This window comes from Aulonocara sp. 'chitande type north' Nkhata Bay, linkage group LG7 (assembly GCF_057382095.1).
Source record: "Aulonocara sp. 'chitande type north' Nkhata Bay isolate Kocher_YH1m ecotype deep benthic linkage group LG7, A_spYH_male_GT1.1, whole genome shotgun sequence".
Lineage (NCBI taxonomy): Eukaryota > Metazoa > Chordata > Actinopteri > Cichliformes > Cichlidae > Aulonocara > Aulonocara sp. 'chitande type north' Nkhata Bay.
Genome location: NC_141350.1, coordinates 23,310,531 through 23,332,216, shown reverse-complemented (window position 1 = coordinate 23,332,216; position 21,686 = coordinate 23,310,531). Strand labels below are relative to the sequence as shown.

The window sequence follows — 21,686 nt, the reverse complement described above, 5'->3', positions numbered from 1 at the left end:
TAAACTGCATTGGTAGACGCCACGGTGAAGCGTGTTCACGGACAATGATTTCTGGAAGCGTGGAAGAGTCCACACAATGATTTCCACGACAGTTTTTAATGTGCGTCCAATATTGGTTTTCAGCCTTGTCCTTTACACACAGACATTTTTCCAGATGTTATGTACTGTAGACTGTAACAGCCACTGAATTTGATAATAAGAAGAAAGACGATGAAACAATTAAAATGCTCCACAGTTTGTAAATGCAGTTTTTTGCAGATTGTTGAATCTCTGCCCATCTTTACCTCTGAGGAACTCTGCCTCTCTAGGATCATCTTTTTATACCCAATCTAAAATTGTCTGGGGTTTTTTGTGGTACGGTACTATAATGCCGTTTTGTCAGAGCGCACATGTTTTAATGTTTCATACAAGATATCCTCCTGAGGGTGGTGTCTGGGCATACCAAGTTAATGCTCCCATTTTAGAATCAGAATCACCAGTGTGTGTTAGAAGGTTGGCGTGATGGTGGTGGGATGAGTTGGTTATTCAACCAGCAGACTGTGGTTTGCATTCGTTGAGGATCTTTGTTTGGTTTAGGCACTTAAACTGACTTATGTTATGTTTAGGAAAAGGTTGTTATGTGAGGGAAAATACACTGGGCTTGAAAAATGGCATCATTACCCAGTCGGCGGCTGTGACAAAACTAATTGATGTTCCAGGAATGAACAAGCTTGAATACAAGTATCGGGCAATATTTGCCTTGTTGACTGATATCCGCCTGTCGCTAAATGGCTTTTATCGGAGTCACGTGCTCATATTTATCTCTCGTGTCACATGAGTTTTGCACTGACTAAATGGTCGAATATAATGAAGACAGCGTGTAGAAAACAGTCTTAAAACAGTTATTAAATACATTTTTAAATGACAACACTTGAATTAAATAACAGGGGGGTAAAAAAATCTGCAAATAAATTATATCAATTCCAGCCATCATCCAAATTGATATAAACAATATGAACAATCGGTTTTGGAGTTTCACATCTAGAGAATCAGCAACGACTGAATCAGGAGGAAAAACGAGTATGTCTCGAGTCTGCTGACAGTAGCATGTTGCTGTTTTCTTTTCCCTGAGAGGCGTTTACAGCATTTGCCTCTAAGTGAAGCTCCTACTTTAAAACACACAATGAAAATAGAGAGCAGGAAAGAAAAAAAAAGAAGCTTGGCAATAAAACAGAGGACATGTGTTTTGACTTTAACTTTTGTTCTGAAACCTGTTAAAGATAATGGTGCCCCTTCACTGTGTTATACGGTACCTTTCTTTCATTTCTGCTTTTTCAGGCTGAAGTGTGCCGATCATCCAGGCGCTAGCTGTCTCTGCTCTGTTTTAGTTGTGCCTTGCTTTTGTGTGGCAGAAGCTAATTGATGGGTAATTAGCTTCATGAGCTACACCTGGGCACGGTTAGCTGTAAAAGCCACTTTCTTCCTCCAAACCGTCCCTCAGGCTCTTCCTGGCTTCCTGACTTTGCCCAGTGCGGTTCTTTTTCTTCCTGCGATTGTTTGTGCATGTAGTTCACTACTGACCTGCGGAAAAACACCCACTCTTAATTGAGTTATGTTTTAGTACATACATTTTAATTTTCTAACTTACCACCGTGTCTTGTTCCCCATTCCTTGTCGTCGTCCAAAAGCCCAGTTTGCATGGAGCTGTAGGGAGGGGTAATGTGGCTGAGAGCTATCTGTGATGAATGTCTTTACACAGCAGATGTGGTACAGTCTCTGCTAGTGTCATTAATTATTTTAAATCATCCGTGTTCATCGAGTCAATAATGAGCCAGCTGTCATGTATAAGAATACATCCCTGTGGAGTCTCTCAGCAATTTCTCTGCTGCAACAAGTATCTCATCCATCTTTTCCTGTCTAAATGTATACAGGCGAGAGTTTTGCTGAGCAAGCGGTTTCTGTTTCAGCATTTCACACAGTTACACGCGTTCCCACTTGGGAGCCTCCCAGTACAATCACAGTCTCCTAGTGCTGCTACTGACACTAATGGGGATTAAGTGCCTTGCTGAAGGGTACCTAGATGGGAGTTGTTGAATTCAAAGCATTTCTCATTTATTTTCTCTGATCACACTTTCACAGCACTTTTCACAACACACTCACTTATTAAAGCTTCACAAGCTTGGCTCCTATAACTTTCATACAGGCTTCAGGCCTTCAATTTTCCAAATTATTCCCCAAATCAGACTTTTTCTTTTTCTTTTTTTTTTTTTTAAAGAAGCTCTAAATCTTCATTTTAGCTAGAGTTGGAATGAAGAACTAGGCACATTGGAGTTTGAAACAGAGAATACATTGAATAAAAAAGCTCTAATATGTATGTCAGATTCATATTTGCTCCATATTTTGGTCTGAAGCTAAAATACTGACAATGTTCCTTTGAAGCTGCGTGGGTGCGCAATTGCGCACTGCTGGCACGGTCTCTGCACACAGAAAATCTGCGTTGCGCACACACAAAAAAAGGGATTAGAACGATGCCACCTTATCCCATAGTCCAGCCAATGATGCGATTTACATTCGAATATACGCAGCTAATCAACGTCGTTGACAGGCTATGACAGCGTCTTTATGTGCCGACACCGGTGTTTTAGCTAGCAAAGCAGCGTGGCTGATGTGGAGTGAAGCCACGGTAATGACAACGTGGACAACCATTGGAGATATGAGCACGACAGACGGAACAATTGTGTGAACTTTATACCAGTTTTTAAATTGTGTTGACAGGCCACGTAAAACCAGAGTTATGATAAAAAAAATGCAATGTTTGTTTTCTTCCTGAATACTATCGTTGTTTATATTTACTGCAGGAAGAAACAGTAAAAACGGCGTTTTATAAGGAAAACGCTCGAATGCATTCTCCGCCTGTGAGCAAAAACAAAACCTCCACTCTTTCCTATTGGTTGAGAAATGTACCATGTCGACCAATCAAAAAGTGATATGGCAACATGGCATTTAGCTGTTTAGGAAAGGGGGAAGTTTTAGGAGTGATGGCGGTGTTTTGAGATGTGAGAGATTTGCGACGTTTAGCGTGTTTGGAGTCTAAAGTTAGTGTGTTGTCTTGTGTAGTTAGTGTGTAGTGTAGTCAATAGTTTCTTGCGTGCGTCAGAACAATGATGCGACTGCTGAATGTTACAGGTGTTACAGGAGTGATACATCTCCTGCTGTCAGGCTGTTGTTCTCCTTTATCTCATAGTGGGCATTAATTATTTTTTGGAGTGGCACAAATTATTTGTGTGGCATCAAATTTGATGCAGAACAGCTGATTGTTCTGTAAATAGTTTGAAATGTTTATTTTTTTTAAAAAACCCGCCTTGGTTGCATTTTTAGGTAAACAGCTGCAAAAAACTTTGTTGTTTGCAAAACTCAGTTACTGTTTTTTTGAAGAAGTAACTATATAATTAATTACCCAACATTGGTAATTATTTACTGTATTTTGCAGACAGAGAGTTACAGGACTCTCTCCCAGACCACAGACTCATAATACAAGTCAGAGCCTTATAAAAAAAAAAAAGAAAGTTGTGTTTTCAAAATTGGAGTTCAAGTTATTTTTACTTCCAATAGTGTTAACGTACTGCACAGGTCATGAACAAGATTTTTTTTAATTTTCATTGTAAATGGGCTCAAGCAGTTAATTAAAAGTAGTCTAACATAAATGTAAATGCTGTAATTTGATTATTTTAATAAACCATGTAACTTGGATGGATTTGATGCTGGCGTGACCACAGTGCACACGTCTGCTGTTGCTCACAGTGGTCCAAGAGATCGCTCAGGGAGTTTGTGTGTTCGCTCAGACACATGAAAAATTAGAGGGAACATTGCTGCCAAAAGGTTTCATATGTTTGGAAACTACAGAGCTGTTGTTGCAGAAGCTCAAAGAGGGCCCACCGACTGTACATACTTTCCATATTTAAATAATGTGTTGTGATAACTTGTGCATCTGCCAAGAGGATCAATATGGAAAAGAAATAGAAGCTATTGAGCTAGCAGGCTACACCACACAGCGACATTACCGAACAGTGGACAGTAAGCACAAAGGAGGGGGGCTCTGTATGTATGTGAACAACAGCTGGTGTACCAGACCGATAACAGAACGTCACTGTTCACCGGACATTGAATATCTGACTGTCAAATGCAGGCCCATCTACCTACCTAGGGAGTTCACATACCACCAGATGCTAATGCTAACTCGGCAATCACACTCCTGCACACAAACATCAATAGTAAACAGAGCATTTACCCTGACGCTGTACATATCGTAGCAGGGGACTTCAATCACGCAGACTTAAAAACAGCAATCCCCAAATTCCACCAGCATGTCAAGTGTGCCACTAGGGGTGACAAGATTCTGGACAAAGTTTATTCCAACATCAAAATGGGCTACAGGGCCAGACCTTTGCCACATCTGGGTCAGTCTGACCACTTGTCACTGTTTCTAATCCCTGTATATGCCCCCCTCAAGAAAACTGCTCCTACCATCACAAAGAATATTACCATATGGCCAGAGGGTGCCTCTCAGCGGCTGCAGGACTGTTTTGACAGGACTAACTGGGATATCTTTGAACATCAGGACTTGGAATTGTTCACAGACAGTGTTCTCTGCTATATAAAACACTGCATAGACACTGTTACAGCAGTCAAATGTATCCGGGCTTATCCCAACCAAAAGCCCCAGATGACCCGGGAGGTCAAGCAGCTGCTAAAGGAGAGGAACATCGTGTTCAGGTCTGGCAACAGGGACCACTACACTAGCTTGGTACTGTAATAGGATGCCACTGCTGGAACAAGACAGTTTGTGAAATTCCTTCTCTTCTAAATATTCCACGATCGACTGTAAGTGATATTATGCGGTGGAAGCACTGTGGAACCACAGCCACTTCAGCTATAAAGTGGAAGACCATATAAAGTTACAGTGGTGCACAGTGTGTAAAGTCACCAACAATCTGCTGACTCAGTAGCTGCATAGTTCCAGATCTTCTCCTGGCATAAACATCAGCTCAAAAACTCTCCACCAGAGCTCAGTGGCATGAATTTATAGGGCTGAGCAACTCCTGTAGATGGCCCAGTACTTTTGTCCATATAGTGTAGCTCATTAACATTGTCTCACAGAACCCTCACTATCAGAGGAACCTACCTAATCAAACTAGTGTATCCTGCCGTGTCTTGACATATCTGCAGTATCCATTATGGGGTGTAAAAGGTGGCATATGCTGACCTAAACTGCCTCAGTGTTTGACCTTGTTTTCCTGAAACTCTATCCCTTTAAATATTAACGGAAACTGAGATACCAGTAGTGTAAAGAAACTATTTCTTGAAGCTCCCTGAAGAAGATCAAGCAAGCTTGAAATTGCAACACTTAGGAGCTGCAAAGGCAAGCTGTGTTCTTTTTCACTTTTCCATATCAATTTAAATAAATCTTGCCCTGCTTTTTCTAATGACTGGGGTTAAAAAGAAAGCGACAATATAGACAGTATAGACAATATATACATAGACAGATACATACATCCCATTTGGAAAGGAGATACAAAAGGAGGAAAAACTGAAACCCTGTCAGCTGGGCTATAAAAATGGCTTTGATTTCTGGCAGCTTGAATATGCAGTTCAAGAACAGTCACTCTAATTTAATAAAGTTTGCTGCAATTCTCTGACTTCTCAGAACGATTCAGGACTACGTAAAATGCATTTATTTACTTTTCTCAAAAAATTTATTTTTCCTCCAAAAACCTAATACCTTTACGCATTGCAGCAATTTCCCTTTCTTTCCGTCGGTTTAAGAAAACACGTCGGGAAAAAGGAAATTACCGCTGTTCTTGCTCCTTTTTTTCCCCTGTTTTGTTTGTAAAACAAAAATATTACTGAGCAGGACAAATCTCCCCCTCATTTCCGTTTTTGGAGAGACTGTTGTTAATGCGCAGCACTTAAGATAAACCCTCCTAGGACGCATAACAATTTTTAACATTGGAACTCATTGGTATTCCCCTCTACCTGTTATTATTTCGCCGGCTCTAATCTAAAATGACTTCAGTCCTAGAAATGAGCTCACAGGGCAGACGCACTGATAATTTGCTGAGGGGGAGAAAAAAATAACAACTTGGCAGAGAAACATTTTAAACTAAAGCAAACACACTAACAAATGGTGCTTATTTATTCACAGACGCACCTTCATTTCCATATAAATGTACGTGACCTATAAGGGGTCTGTTTGTTGTTTAGACTCACTGAGAGAAAGCAAACAAAAATCTAATTTCTTAGTATTTTCTGTTGCAGCGCAGGCATGTGGCTCTTATTTGGCCTTGTTGGACATTCTTTCATTGTCTCAATATCTGATGTTCGCAGGCTTCTATCTAAAACGACGGTTCATGTGTGAGTTGGTGTGTAGGTGGTTTAGGGAAGACGTTCATAATATTGACTTACAGCCATCGTTGTCTTTCCACTTATTTTCATCGCTGCATCTCTCAGGTGCCGCCGTTTGGAGCTTTTTCATGACAGAAACATAAAATGGCTTATTTCTCTTGCAGATGGCAGATCTTTTGTTTTTTTTCTCCCCCACCTCTAAAATGGAACTCAAGCAATGAATAACACAATGAATAATAAGTTGTTTATTCAGTTATTGGGCCCAGCAGCAGGCCTTTGCCAAAATTGTCCCTGTAACTGGGGAGCTTGTGGTTTCTCACACTGAATGCTGCATTTTCACGTTACGAAACATCAAAATTAGAGAACGTGTCCTGGGATGCTTAGTTTTTGTTTTTTTAGATGAGGTTCCAAATAGGACATGCTGTGTAGTCGGGGTGATTCTTTTTCATTAGAAGACACTGAGCATATATCACCCCAAACAGGCCTGGGAGCGTTTGTTTTCTTTCGAGAGATGTCACTGATGTTTAATGACTTCTGAAACATCACCGGGCATGTGTTCCTTCTGCACGCAAGCTAAACAGATGACTGACAGACCCCTGCGCAAGCAGGTAGATTAATGACAGAAATTATCCATTAATAGCAGCCGTTTTGCATAATCCAATGATAAACCTTCAAAATCAGCCTTCTATAGCCTATTTGTGCCGTTGCCATTGGCCACATCTGTCATGTTGAGCAGCTCATCAGAATCTAATTAAAGATGGATATCCTTCCAGCTTTGTGATTGATACTCCAGGGCTGCAAAAACCAGCAATTATTATTTTTTGATTAAGCCCTTAAGGCCTAGTTTGATGTAAAAACGGCTCAAAAACTGTGTGGCCAAAATGAGCATTGAACCCTGTTTGTTGGAGAAACTATTGGAACACAAAAAGTCTCTGAGCTAGCCTGAACCACGGAGTCAGATGATGATGAATCTAAACCAGAGCGCGCAGCAGCCTTGTAACAGGGAATTAGTGTAGTACTGATGCTACTCAACCAGCTTTAAAAATTCTCAGTTCCAGCTCTCATGAAGTCATAGTGGTAGTGTTTTTATTAAATAACCTCGTCCTGATACAGGGACCACTTTGAAACAATTGGAAATAAATGTTTTTGGTCTGGCCTTTAGTGCTATTTATGCATCTATATTGTTTCGTGGAAGTTATCCAGTTTTGGTGATGTCGGCTATAGAGATGTCTCCTTTTTCTGTGGAACAATAGGAGCAGCTGGCTCTCTGTGTGGATGAAAGTGTCATGGGATGGTAGCAGTGAACTGGTTCTAGTTAGAAATGGCTCCTATGCACTCAGTTGCAGACATGCACATAGACACTGTCATTCCTATTAGACTTTTTTCCTACACAGAGCCTTCCATTCCAGTCTGTGGGTGTTAAAAGACAGCCCAGGTCACAGACAATAACATAGGATCAAATGCTGCTAGAGCCTCGCATTCCAATCCGGTAATGCCATTTACATCACTCTGACCCAAGTCGACCCTTAACACTGGTTTAACCTCCTAAGACCCGAACTCTTCCATGGCATGCATTTTTAATTTCTCTTTGATATTTGGGCTGATTAGGACCTGATGAACGTAAAAACAAAGAATTGCCAGATTATTATTTTTTGCCTAATTTTTGTTTCTAAGAAAAATGAGAGCGACATATGAGGATATTAATATAAAATTTTGATAGAACAGTGGCAGTATAATGTCCTCGTAAGTGGATGTCAGGCCCTTGTAGAGCAAAATTCAGTATTTTGGTCTAAATAACCCAAAATGTGATGTCCACATATGTGGACGCCAGGTCCTAGGAGGTTAAATCTGTTCACTGAGTTTCTGGATTTTTCCAAGTAACTGGGTCAGGATATCTGGGAGTGATACATGGCTGTAGAGTTTTTCAACAAAACAATGAAGCTGGATCAAAAGTAACATGGGCCACAGGAAAAACATGTATTTTTGAATTCGGAGTGAAACGCCCCTTTAAAGCTGCACTAATTCAATTTTTTAAAAATTCAGTTTCTTGTATAGCAACTGTAGAACTATATAACTATAGAACAGGTGTTTCATATTATAAAGTAAAGATCCCACAATATTATAGAAAGGACCGCAGTGATCAGCTTTCCTATGAGCAAACTCTCTGTGACAGTGCAAAGGAAAAAACAAACTCCCTTTTAACAGGAAGAAACCGACGGCAGAACCCGGCTCGAGGACGGGCATCCTTCTGCCATGACAGTTTGGGTGTGATGGGAATGAGAACAGTAGGGAGAGCACAGAGAAACCACAAATGAGGAGAAAAAGGACAAAACGCAGGCTACAGGAGACTAGACAGAACTTAGTGAAAAGGAGTGAGTGGAGGATGAGCCCACAGTGTATCATAGCGTGGTGGCTCAAACATCCTATGGACATACACAGCCTGAGGACAGCTTTGCAGATCACTGCTGTTGTAGATGTTAATGATAGTGTCACTATCTGGCTCTGGCATACTGTACTTGTGGTGTTGATGGTCCTGCAGAAGATGTTTGATGCTTTGTATCTTTGTGATTTGTAGTAACAAAGTTCTAAAGACACAATCTATAAATTGGTCCTTTGCTGGGCTGTCTTTCACGTGTAGACACAACATTAGTTCATCCCTTGAATTGGTTTATTTTTTTATGACTGAATAATTCATAGGTCAGTGTTAAATGGCTTAACAAGCAAAAAACAGTCCTCTGAAAATTAGCAGGTGCAAGGACTGGACTGAAAATGAAAAAGCAGTCAAGAAAAACTTTGAAATCCTGGAGAGCTATTGCTCAAGACCACAAATAACAAGATACTCTAAACCAAGGCACAATGTACATTCCAAATTCCTTTAATTTTAAATATGTTTATATTGTCTATTCTGTAAAATAGTCAGATGCAGAATTCACCTGCTTGCTGCTACTACTGCACATTCACCCAATGCATATACTAATATATATATATATATATACACACACTATATATATATATATACACAATATATATATATATATATATATATATATATATATATACATTGTATATATATATACAATGTTCTTCCTCTACCCCCCCCATTTTTGCACATGTCGAGAAGCGTGTCAGATTTCACTGTGTGTTTTACCTTGAACCTTGAGCAAGACAAGTTTATTTATATAGCACAATTCAACAACAAGGTGATTCAAAGTGCTTTACAGAGACATTAAAAAACAAAAACAATAAAAAGCATGATTTGAAATTGATTTTAAAAAACAGTAGATAAAATCAGTAGTTAAAATATAAGTTTTGAAATTTAAGCTTAAAAGTGTGGATTTGGTGCTTTATTCAAATGCAGCTGAGAATAGGTGAGTCTTCAACCTGGATTTAAATAAACTGAGTGTTTCAGCTGATCTGAGGCTTTCTGGGAGTTTGTTCCAGATATATGGAGCATAAAAGCTGAATGCAGCTTCTCCGTGTCTGGTTCTTACGGAAGCGTAGAGCTGCCACCAGGCAAAAGAAAAATACAAGTGTATCACGTTATAACGTAAAAGGTTTATTGTTCTAACAAGATACTTTTCCTGTTTGTACAATATACTTTTCACGTTTGAACAACATAATATCACGTTATTACAATATACATAATTATCACGTTCGTACAATATAATATTTATATTGTACGAACGTGATCCTATATTGTACGAACGTGATAATTATGTATATTGTAATAACGTGATATTATGTTGTTCAAACGTGAAAAGTATATGGTACAAACATGATAGTATATTGTACAAACAGGAAAAGTATCTTGTTAGAACAATAAACCTTCCACATTATAACGTGATACACTTGTATTTTTCTTTTGCCTGGGTGGCAGCTCTACGCTTCCGTAGGTTCTGACTCTGGGAACTGATAAAAAATAGGATCCAGATGACCTGAGGGATCTGGAAGGTTCATACTGGGTCAGGAGGTCACTGATGTATTTTGGTCCTAAACCATTCACAGCTTTATAGACCAGCATCAACTTTAAAGTCTATCCTCTGACGGACAGGCAGCCAGTGTAAGGACCTCAGAGCTGGACTAATGTGGTCCACTTTTTTGGTCTTAGCGAGGATTCGAGCAGCAGAGTTCTGAATGAGCTTTAGTTGTCTGACTGATTTTTTTAAGTAGACCTGTAAAGATGCTGTTACAGTAATCAAGCCTGCTAAAGATGAATGCATGGACTAGTTTTTCCAGGTCCTGTTGAGCAATCAGATCTTTTATCCTTGATATATTCTTAAGGTGATAGTAAGATGATTTTGTTATTGTCTTAATGTGTTTTTCTAAGTTTAGGTCTGCATCCATCACTACACCCAAATTTCTCGCCTGGTTTGTGGTTTTTAGATGTATAGATTGAAGTTCTCTGGTGACCTGTAATCGTTTTTCTTTGGCGCCAAAGACTATTACTTCAGTTTTGTTTTTGTTTAGCTGGAGAAAATTGTGGCACAACCAGTCATTAATTTCCTCAATGCATTTACCAAGAGCCTGTACAGGGCCTTGGTCTCCTGGTGACATTGTGATATATATTTGTGTGTCATCTGCATAGCTGCGATAGTTTATTTTGTTGTTCTTTATAATCTGTGCCAGTGGGAGCCAGTGGCGTGTCTAGAAAGTTTTTGTTGGGGGGGCCAGGTAGGGGCACAGATTTGGAGAAGGGTGGCAGATGTAATTGGCAGATAATGTTTAAAACAAATTCTACCAACCATTAACCATAATTCAATAACCCTATAAACCTAATAACCGAATGCGCTTTTAACTCTTATTAGAATGAGATTTTAACCACTACGGTGCAAAGTTTTTAGATACTGCGTTGATAAAGTACAAGAGATACAATCAGTGCTTTGTCAGTGTTTACTCAGCATTCAAGGACAGCAATATTTGCATAGTATTTTTACTGCCATGTAGTGCACATATGTTTTGGGCAAAAACAGTTTTTAATATTAAAATACGAACATTTGTAACAAACAATTGACAAATTAGCCAATGCCAATGCAAAACTTTATCTGCCTGTTAAAAAAAGAAGATAATCTTCTCACAAACTGGTGATTTTGAAACAGGAAAAAAGTGGAGAAACAACTGAAAAGACTAACATTTGAATAAAACCTGAAAGCAAGTAAATACTTTCTATGCTGCCTTATGGTAAACTTCTATACATTTTACGTCAGATAAAAACTTTGGTTGTAAGATTCAGATAATTATTTAATAAAAGCTAGATATTTTAAATGAGGATAAGAAAGAAAAGTATTTCCTTGTGCCCCCCTTTCCCTGTTAATGCCCTACATGGACCCCTGGCAACACTTTGCTAGACCCGCCCCTGCACAGTTACCAGCTGTCTGCTACATAAAAAAGGATCCTGGTGTTATTTGTCTCTCAGAAACAGTTCATAACTTCCCTTCAACTCATTCATGTCACCTAAAAGGTAAACCTGTTTCTCCATCACCTGTTCAGCTCTGATGATTCAGTAAGGACATCTCCTGGTTTCATCTTCATGTTTCCCTCTCACCACATATCCAAACCGACACCATGACCTGCAGTTTTACAGCTGTGGCTCCAGCAAACATCAGCTGATACTAGAAATTAATATTAAATAAATTCTGACAACAGCTGATCAAGCTTAAACGTGCTGTTGTTGTTTAGCGCGACATCCGCTGGTTTCCTCTTTCTGGCGCAAAGTGGGCGATAAACAAACAAGAGAGAAAAGCCGATCAGCTGATCATTGATCAGTTTCATGATTGAAGTAGCAACAGGAGAGGGAGGGGGGAGAATGAAAGAAGAAGAGGCAGCTGTGCAGCGTAACGACAGAATAACTCCACCTTTGTGTCTTTTTCCATCCTAGCTAAAGTTCGGGACAAACTGCGTCTCTTCTCAGCTCAATACGAAACGTGTAATATTTTCTCTGAATGAGGGACCATTCCATTTTTTTAAGGAGCCGTTGGCAACTCTACTAACTAACCTTATGAATAAAATAAAGTTCACTATCAGTAACATCATAGCACCCACCCAGCTGTATAAAAACTCCGTCAAGCTGGCTAGAACGCAGTACGAGTTATTGCAACTGAGGGTAAAAAGTCAGCACAACGAAAATAAACTCCACCTGAACTTGGTTTATATCTGACCCAGATAGACTGCAGGTCATGACTTCTTACCTGAAGTTCAGTTCACCTGACACTCGGACTGGTGGCCGCCTCGGGGCTCTCCTCCTGCCTCCCCTTCCCTCATCCACCTGCTGGCCTCTGTGGAAGCTCCGCCACAGCCACCACCAAACAACTGAGTTATTTTTACACATCGACCTGCATCTGGCCAATCCACCACCTCTCATTGTTCATGCCATTACAAAAAAAAATAAAAAATAAGTCACCGGGCATATGCCCGGTATGCCCGATGGCCAGTCCAGCTATGTTAACCTGCAACCAAATCTGCAGCTCCATACAGCAATGTTACGACTTGGATTATATCTTATAACTCATAACTCTTATGTTAGCTCCCCTCAGCAGCAAACTGTCTGAAATATTCCACGGCTGCGATAATTCTTTAAGTGTTATTTTTTCCTTGGTATTCTAATTTCACCGAAGTTTACTAAACTCAACAAACTTAATATTACTTACCGGGACATTTATTCTGTCCTCATTTTCTTTCACCGAAAAATTGTTTCCTGCAGTGCCGTCTTTCGTGCTTGGCTCTCCTACTTTTGCTAACGTGATGCACATAGCGCAGAAGCGATGCTGCATTCACTTACACTCGGATATCTGAGCTTCACCGTGAAAACATAATCGTACATTTGATATCTGATTGAATTTTATTGTTTTGCCTTTGGGGTGGCACCTGGGGTGGCCAGTCTGGTTGGGGGGGTTGGCCTGTGCCCCCCCAGGCCACCCCGCTGGACACGCCATTGGTGGGAGCATGTAAATGTTAAACAGAAGGTGTCCCAAGATGGAACCTTGGGGAACTCCACATGTGATACTTGTCTGCTCAAAAGGGTAAGTTACCTATTGATACAAAGTATTTCCTGTTTTCTAAGTATGTTTTGAACCAGTTTAGTACAGTTCCTGAAAGACATGCCCAGTTCTCCAGTCGTTTGAGTAATATGTTGTGGTCAACTGTATCAAATGCTGCACTGAGATCCAGCAAAACTAAGACTGACATTTTTCCACTGTCTGTATTCAGACATATGTCATTAAACACTTTGGCCAGAGCGGTTTCAGTGCTGTGGTTCTGTCTAAAACCTGACTGGAAGGCATCATAGAAGTTATTCTGTTTTAAGAAGTAATTGAGCTGTTGAGAAACTGCTTTTTCAATGATCTTACTTAAAAATGGGAGATTTGAGATCGGCCTGTAGTTGTTCATTTGTGTCTTGTCAAGATTGTCCTTTTTCAGTATAGGTTTAATTACAGCAGTTTTTAGTGGTTCTGGAAACACACCTGACATTAAAGAACAGTTGACGATCTGTAACAGGTCTGACTCCAAAGTCTTTGAGACCTTTTTGAAAAAACTTGTTGGCAGGACATCTAAACAGCAAGAGGAGGAGTTCAGTTGACCTCAGATGTCCTCCAGGTCTTTGCTGTTAATAGGGTGAAACTGTTTCATGGTGTTTAAACAGTTTTTCAGTGGACACAGTACATATCCTGGATCTGCTGTTGATGTACCAATTGCTTGTCTAATCTTTTGAAATTTGTCTGTGAAGAATTTGGTGAAGTCATTGCAGGCCATGGTCGAATGAAGTTCAGCTGCCACTGGCACAGGAGGGTTTGTTAGCCTGTCAACTGTAGCAAATAAGACCCGAGCATTATGACTGTTTTTAGTGATGATGTCAGAGAAGTTGGACCTCCTTGCACTCCTCAGTTGTAAATTATAATTGTGAAGTTTCTCTTTATAGATGTCATAATGAACCTGGAGGTTTGTTTTTCTCCATCTGCGCTCAGCTTTCCTACACTCTCTTTTTTCATTTTTCACTAGTGTGGAGTTTCTCCATGGAGACTTTTTCCTTCCAGAGATAACCTTCACCTTAATGGGAGCAATAGTGTCCATTACATGTAACATTTTAGCATTGATGCTATTGACGAGCTCATTGACTGACCCTCTGGACAGGCCAGGTGTTAAGGGGAAGACCTGGTTAAATATCTCACTACTGTCTTCAGTTATACACCGTTTTGTGATCACTGAAGTTGATATATTTGTGTGGGCTGAAATTTTACTTTCAAAGAAAACACAGTGATGATCAGACAGGCCCACATCAGACACAGTAACCTTCGAAATGCTCAGGCCTTTGGAGATCAGTAGGTCAAGAGTGTGTCCTCTATTATGTGTGGCCTCTGTTACATGCTGAGTCAGCCCAAAGTTGCCCAGAGTGTTACTCAGGTCTTTAGTCCCTTTGCCCTGAGGGTTGTCCACATGGATGTTAAAATCCCCAACAATAATTACACAGTCGAAATCAACACAGATCACAGACAGCAGTTCACTGAGGTCATTAAAAAAAGTCTGTGCAGTATTTGGGAGGCCTGTAAACATTAAGAAACACAACTTTGGATGGGGCCTTCAGCTGTAAAGCCACATATTCAAAAGACTGAAAATTTCCAGGAGATAGCTGCTTACATTGAAATAATTCATTAAATAAGACAGCAACCTCTCCTGCTCACCCTGGCCTCACTGATAAAACTGTAGTTAGGAGGGGTCGTCTCAATGAGAACAGCTCCACTGTTACTTTGGTCCAACCAAGTTTCAGTTAAAAACATAAAATCAAGGCTGTGCTCAGTGATTAAATCATTAATTAAAAATGTTTTCCCAGCTAAAGATCTAACGTTTAATAAAGTCAACTTAAGTGTTTTAGAGGTATTATTTGCCCCGTGTTTGGGAGCAGTCTGTGGCACACAAGGTATATTTACTATATTTAAAGATCTTTTAGAGTGCAGCTCTCTGTGTTTTGACCAGGCCACATGTCTCCTTCTGTCACCTAAAAGTACAGAACTTTTAAAACCCTGTCTACCCTAGTAGACAGGGTCCCAGCTTCTCCTGGGAAAAGTCACCACTGCCATAATCCTCATAGCCCGGACCCTCCACACATCACACATCAGACTGTGGAGACAGAGCATGAAGGTGGTAAGGAGGAACTAAGGGGGGCGAGGCTGGGCAATGTAACTTCGATTGCTCTGTTGAGGGCGGGGCTCAATGGCGAACCTTTGGCTGCTCTGGTGGGGGGTTTATGGGGGACAAAAAGGGATTGGGCCGGGGGTAGATCTGAGCCCAGCATTGACCCGCTCCATCATCTCCTCAGTGAATTTCAGGTGTGGCGAGGAGGGAGAAAGGGGGGGGGGGGTGATGGCCTGTCAGGGGTTTGGGGGACTGGCGAAGGTCGTGGTCCCTGGTCCTGGTCGTTGGTGTTGTTGAGAGAGTTGGAAGCAAATAGGGACCCCTCTTCTTGCCTCTGATGTCTCTCCTTTCTGAAGCTCATCCCAGGTGGGGGCAGATGAGGCTCCTCCTCAAGGTTTCTGGTGGGCTTTGTCTGTTCTTGGAGTACTGTTTGTTCCTCCGTCTGTTGTTTGGACGCATCGTTTGACCCTGTATGCAGAACAATGTTTGTCACAGTTGGATATTCATCTGCAATTTGAAGAATTCCCTCCTTCAGGTTGTTGACCATATTCTTAGGAAAGCAGAGGACTTTAGTGTTCTTACCGCACATGCTTTGTACATCCTTTACGGCAGAGTCAGCCTCAATCAGAGTTTCAGGCCAAGCCTTTAGCTTTCCCTGTGGCTTTTTACTTTTCAACAGATTTTCAGACCTTACTTCACATTCAGTTGTTTTGGAGGTTTCTTGTTAACCTTCCTATTCACGGTTGTCCAGTCCTGTTTCCTCCCGTATACAGGGGTAGAAGAGCTTCTCTGTCTCGTAGGAAGTGAAGGCCAGTCGGTTTCAGAGATTTCAGCTCGCTGTGCCCTGCCTGTGATACGTCCTCCCCCTTCCAGGAGACATGATTTATGTCTTGGTTTTGCACCAAGACAGTCCAAGGAGGGATTATCGCTTGACGATTTATTATAATGCACAGTCTACTTTCTTGGTCATGTTATCTGTGCTCCTAGCTGTGTACTAGCTTGCTCATCGCCATTGTTTTGAATCAAAGGCAAGGTTGTTTCATTTCCACACAGTCCATTTACCTCCACGTTTACTTCTAAGCGATGAATTTTTGTCTCCAGTACTGCAATCTTCTGCAGGAGGCTGTGGTAGTCATCTGTGGAGAGGGAACGCATCTTGTTGCTAGTGGGGTGGCTGTAGCTCAGGTGGCAGAGCAGGTCAGCCACTAATCAGAAGGTCGGTGGTTCGATCCCAGGCTGCCTCCTGGCTGCATGCCAAATATCCTTGGGCAAGATACTAACCCCATGTTTGCCTACTGGTGGTGGTCAGAGGGCCCGGTGGCGCCAGTGTCCGGCAGCCTCGCCTCTGTCAGTGCACCCCAGGGCAGCTGTGGCTACAATGTAGCTTGCCATCGCCAGTGTGTGAATGTGTGTGTGAATGGGTGAATGACTGAATGTAGTGTGAAGCGCTTTGGGGTCCTTAGGGACTAGAAAAGCGCTATACAAATGCAGGCCATTTACCATTTAGTTAGCCTAGCGGTTAGCACCTTTCCAGGCTATTGAGGCTGTTCGGTGCCCAGACGCTGTAATCAGGCTTCAGCTGTGTCTAGGCCACAGACACACAGAGCGCTGAAGATACGGTAACTATAAAAATGTTTCTGTTAAGAACACTTTAGTCCTAATGATTTATAAGCTATCGCAGGTAAGCTCGTATGGAAAAAAGGGGAAAAAATCAGCATAAAAATCAATAAAATCAATAAAAGAAGCAAAGCATTTAAAGAGCAAAGAGAGGAAGCGTCCACACTCACAAAAAGGGGGAGGAGCAAGCCTGTGTGGAGGCACAATCCGATTGTTCAGTGATGACGCGACAAATCCTACTTCCGGGTCTAAAGTAGTCTGCGTTTAATATGGCTTTTGTGTTGTTAACATGTTTAATGTTATGTATTTTCTTCTATTTAATCTCAAAAGGCTCCTAAAACAGTCAGTGATCACTGTTGACCTCCCTCGGCTTTTATTACCGCTGATCATTTATTTAAGCTCAGTTTTTAAAACCTTAGGATGTAACTACAGCCCAGCCCATGCAGCAGTATATGAATGACTAACCTCGTATTATGAATGTATTATCTCAGTTGTTCTCCTGCCTGAAGTTTGGTCCTTTTACAGCATCCTGCTGTGCGATTACATTTGTTCCTGACCACCGAGAACACTCACGTTAACTTTTATTGAGTGGAAAAAAAGTTAGCTTGTTTATATTATGCTAACATAGCTGTGTCGCTAGCGGTCACGTAGCACATCATTATATACCAGCTAGCCCAACTTCAGTAACCCTACAAACGTCACTGCTGTTTAGTTTTCTGTCTTCATTTATGCTGGAAGTGATAACAGAGCTGTACGTTTTAATTTGTTTCCAAAACCCCGCAGTCAGGACATGCTATATTGTATTTAGATAGAAGCTAGCGAGCTAACTCCCTGCTAACTTCTAACTCCGTTAAATGTCATAAATTCAGTTTTCATGGATGCCTGGATGTTAAACTCAATTGTTACACCTGGTAGAGCAGAACGCTGATCATTTTATTAAAGATGAAAGACTTTAGATAGTTTTTCAACTCTCAGTAATGCCATAGTGATCGTTTGATATATGGACCTGCAGCGGAGTTTAGGTCCAGACACGGCTAGTGACGTCAGACTGAACAACCGGATAGGAAGAAATCTGGGGCGGGTCAAGAAATTGCACAGTACTATATGGAATTACTGCAGTCCAGTCTAATAGAAAAGAAGGCATTTACTGTTCAGTGTCACTCTGACACAGACTGTCTGCAGTGTTGACAATGTGACGCGGATAAAAATAGGCAGAGATTTGCTTAATGTGGGAGTTAAAGGACATCCCCAGGTCACAGACAGTACGAATGGATCAAATGTTACTAGCTTGACAACAGAGAGGGTTACCATCTGACTTCACAGTTCCCTCTGCTCCACAAAGCTTTTTAGTGTCTTTATTTCTATGGCTTACACCTTTTAATGCAAAAAAGAAGCAAAAGCAAAAGCACACAGAGACTTACCTTGGTTAGGTTTTTCTCTGGAATTAGTGGCGTTGGCAACAAGAGTGTAAATATTGGCTATAAACATGTCAAGTGCCAGGCAACAATATCTCAAATGAATACTAATGTTACTGGTAGATGCATGAAAAGGTGATAACACATCAGCCATAACAGCCAGAGAAGGTGATAACATCTTACTGTTATATTTATAGTTTGCACGCCAACCACCAGAAGCCATAAAGACATTTTTCCTTATTTAATACAACAGATGTCATTTGTGAATGATTTAATCAATTGTAAATCCTTTAAAATGTTACAAGTTTCTGAAAAGCTCTTTGAAGTTTATTCAGTGCAAACACAGAGTTTAGTGTGAACTGAAAAATGTTCCTATTTTTTTTTTTTCTTTCCAGCAAATTGAGCAACCTCACTCACTACAAGCAGTCACGATAACCTCTCTTTTGTTTTCTTTAACAACTCTGCCCTGCCTATGATTTTCTTCCTTTATGTGTTTTCCTTCTTTATATGTCATGTTTTATTCTTTTAATTAAATAATTTTTAAAAAGAGAATCTCTGAGGTGGAAAAATTGTCACATAAGAATCTGAAGCCTGTGAGTATTGGGCTTTTTTGGAAAGATAAATTACATAAAGCAACTCTGTTAACAAAATAAATAGAAATGTTGTAAATTTACAAAATGGTTTATTGGCAACTCCCATCAGCACTTTCAGGACTTCTTTTCCAGTTAAACATGAGGTCAGCATACCTTGCTCTGTAGTCTTCACAATGCACAAATTAAATTACAGCTCCTGATTAAAACAGATTATGAGTCCTTGTTATTCTATTACCGTAAGTCTTCCACTAATCCTTCATAACGATGTTGTAATCCCAGTGTTCACAGGGATTGAAATAAAACCGAAATTACTTTGCCAAGCTCTCATAAAGTTTTATTTGCTTTTTGATGTCTACATTTCTGTTTTATCTGTGATGTTCAGCAGTGAGAGACTTGATCATGAGGGTAATGTGGAAGTCCATGGACAAGATGAGGTGCTTCAGGAAACGATCCATCTTCCCTTTCCTCGGCTTTCTCATCGCCTTTCTGCTCTTTTTCAACCATTATATGGATGATGGATATGTGCTGGTAACTTTAATCATGTTGTTGTTTGTTTTGTTTTTTGAAATTTTGACTCTTATGCCTGAAGTGTTCCTACAGGTGTTACTCTTTGTGTTTGCATGTTTGTGTGTGATTTAGGAGGCTGAAAAAAGACAGCTAGGAGAGACGCTGATCCATCCTCCGAACTCTGAAAGATACGTGCACACGTTCAGAGACTTGTCCAATTTCTCTGGGACCATTAACGTGACGTACCGCTACCTTGCGGGGCTTCCTTTACCACGTAAAAGTAGGCATTTCTACCAGATACCAGTTTGAATTCATTTTTACTTCGAACAGGAAAATATTTACTGACTGAACTAACTGTTTTTCACTGTTGGAACAGAGTACCTCACCATTGGCTTGTCGTCGGTCAAGAGGAAAAAGGGAAACTACCTCCTGGAAACGATCAAATCCATATTTGATCAGTCCAGTTACGAGGAACTGAAAGAGATTGTGGTTGTCGTCCATCTGGCGGACTTTGACCTGGTCTGGTGTGAGAACCTGGTGCAGGAAATCACCAGGAAGTTTGCACACCACATCATAGCTGGACGTCTCTTAGTAATCCAAGCTCCAGAGGAGTACTATCCGTCTCTGGACGGATTGAAAAGGAACTACAACGACCCAGAGGACAGGGTCCGTTTCCGCTCCAAGCAGAACGTGGACTACGCTTTCCTGCTCAACTTCTGCACAAACCTCTCCGACTTCTACATGATGTTAGAGGACGATGTGCGCTGCTCCAGGAACTTCCTGACGGCACTGAAGAAGGTGATCACCTCCAGAGAAGGTTCCTACTGGGTGATGTTGGAATTCTCCAAGCTGGGCTACATCGGGAAGCTGTATCACTCCAGAGACCTGCCGCGCTTGGCTCATTTCCTGCTCATGTTCTACCAGGAAATGCCCTGCGACTGGCTCCTCATCCACTTCAGAGGCCTGCTTGCACAGAAGGACGTGATCCGCTTCAAGCCTTCACTGTTCCAGCACATGGGCTACTACTCCTCTTATAAAGGTGCCGAGAACAAGCTGAAGGATGATGACTTTGAGGAAGACTCCATAGACATTCCCGACAACCCCCCCGCCAGCCTTTACACAAACATCAATGTCTTTGAAAACTATGATGCCACCAAGGCTTACAGCAGTATTGTTGATGAGTATTTTTGGGGGAAACCTCCGTGCACTGGAGACTTCTTCATAATAATCTTTAACAAACCAACAAAAATCACCAGAATTAAAATCCTGACCGGCACAGAGGACAGACAAAATGATATTCTTCACCACGGAGCTCTGGAAGTGGGCCAGAAGTCTGTGGACACCAAACAGGGCAGGCAGTGCACATCCTACATCACACTGGGGGAGTTTAAAGTTGGAAACATTGAGGTTAGCAATGTGGACCACAAGATAGGCTTTGATATTGAGTGCGTACGAATTGTCATCACTGCCAGCCAGAAAGAATGGCTCATCATAAGAAGTGTCAGTTTATGGACCGCGCAGCCTGTCGCTCAAATATAGAAATAAAGCTTTTTAAATGATTCTCTGCTCGTGGTGATTTTGGATGCAGATGCTGTGACTTCATTTGGGACTTCTACTGTTTGCTGAATTCAAATCAATCCACATTTTTCTTGGGTTGGCCAGAGATCTGCTGTATGTTTTCATTGTGATGTATTAAATTGACTGATGTGTACAGTATGGAGCTTTTATACTTCTGTTCATTTTCAGAAAATCTGTATATAAAAATATTCAAACTTGGCTGGTATTATATCTCTTTTTTTTTTTTCAATTAGTGAACTCCAAGGGTTTTTCCACAGAGTCTGTGGTTCAAAAGATAAATTTGCTGCTTACTTTTTAAATCCACAGTGGGGGGCAAAATACACAAGTGTAAAATAAACAAAAACATTTTTATGGCACAAAGACTCATCAGCTACCTTTTTGTTAGTATTGTCTAACAGAAGTGAGCAAGAGCATAGAATAGCTGTTACCTACATCTAATATTAAACAGTTTTCAAAAACTATAGGGAAGTGT

The 21,686-nt window shown here is 40.9% G+C and overlaps 1 protein-coding gene across 3 annotated transcripts in view; it reads left to right on the top strand.

Annotated features, from left to right (window-relative positions):
* Nucleotides 1-21,407, top strand: part of LOC147325154 (alpha-1,3-mannosyl-glycoprotein 4-beta-N-acetylglucosaminyltransferase C-like) — a 79,478-nt gene extending 58,071 nt beyond the window's left edge. Inside the window, exons 1-4 of one of the 3 annotated variants that reach the window (XM_086299505.1) lie at nucleotides 17,009-17,123; nucleotides 19,512-19,657; nucleotides 19,769-19,916; nucleotides 20,013-21,407. In XM_086299505.1, coding sequence (XP_086155631.1) covers nucleotides 19,529-19,657; nucleotides 19,769-19,916; nucleotides 20,013-21,175 — 1,440 coding nt within the window. In that variant the 5' untranslated portion in view covers nucleotides 17,009-17,123; nucleotides 19,512-19,528 and the 3' untranslated portion in view covers nucleotides 21,176-21,407. Of the gene's footprint in view, nucleotides 1-17,008; nucleotides 17,124-17,548; nucleotides 19,658-19,768; nucleotides 19,917-20,012 lie in introns of those variants that run through there. The other 2 variants (XM_086299503.1, XM_086299504.1) reach the window with 2 other exon arrangements.
* Nucleotides 21,408-21,686: the final 279 nt, after the last annotated feature.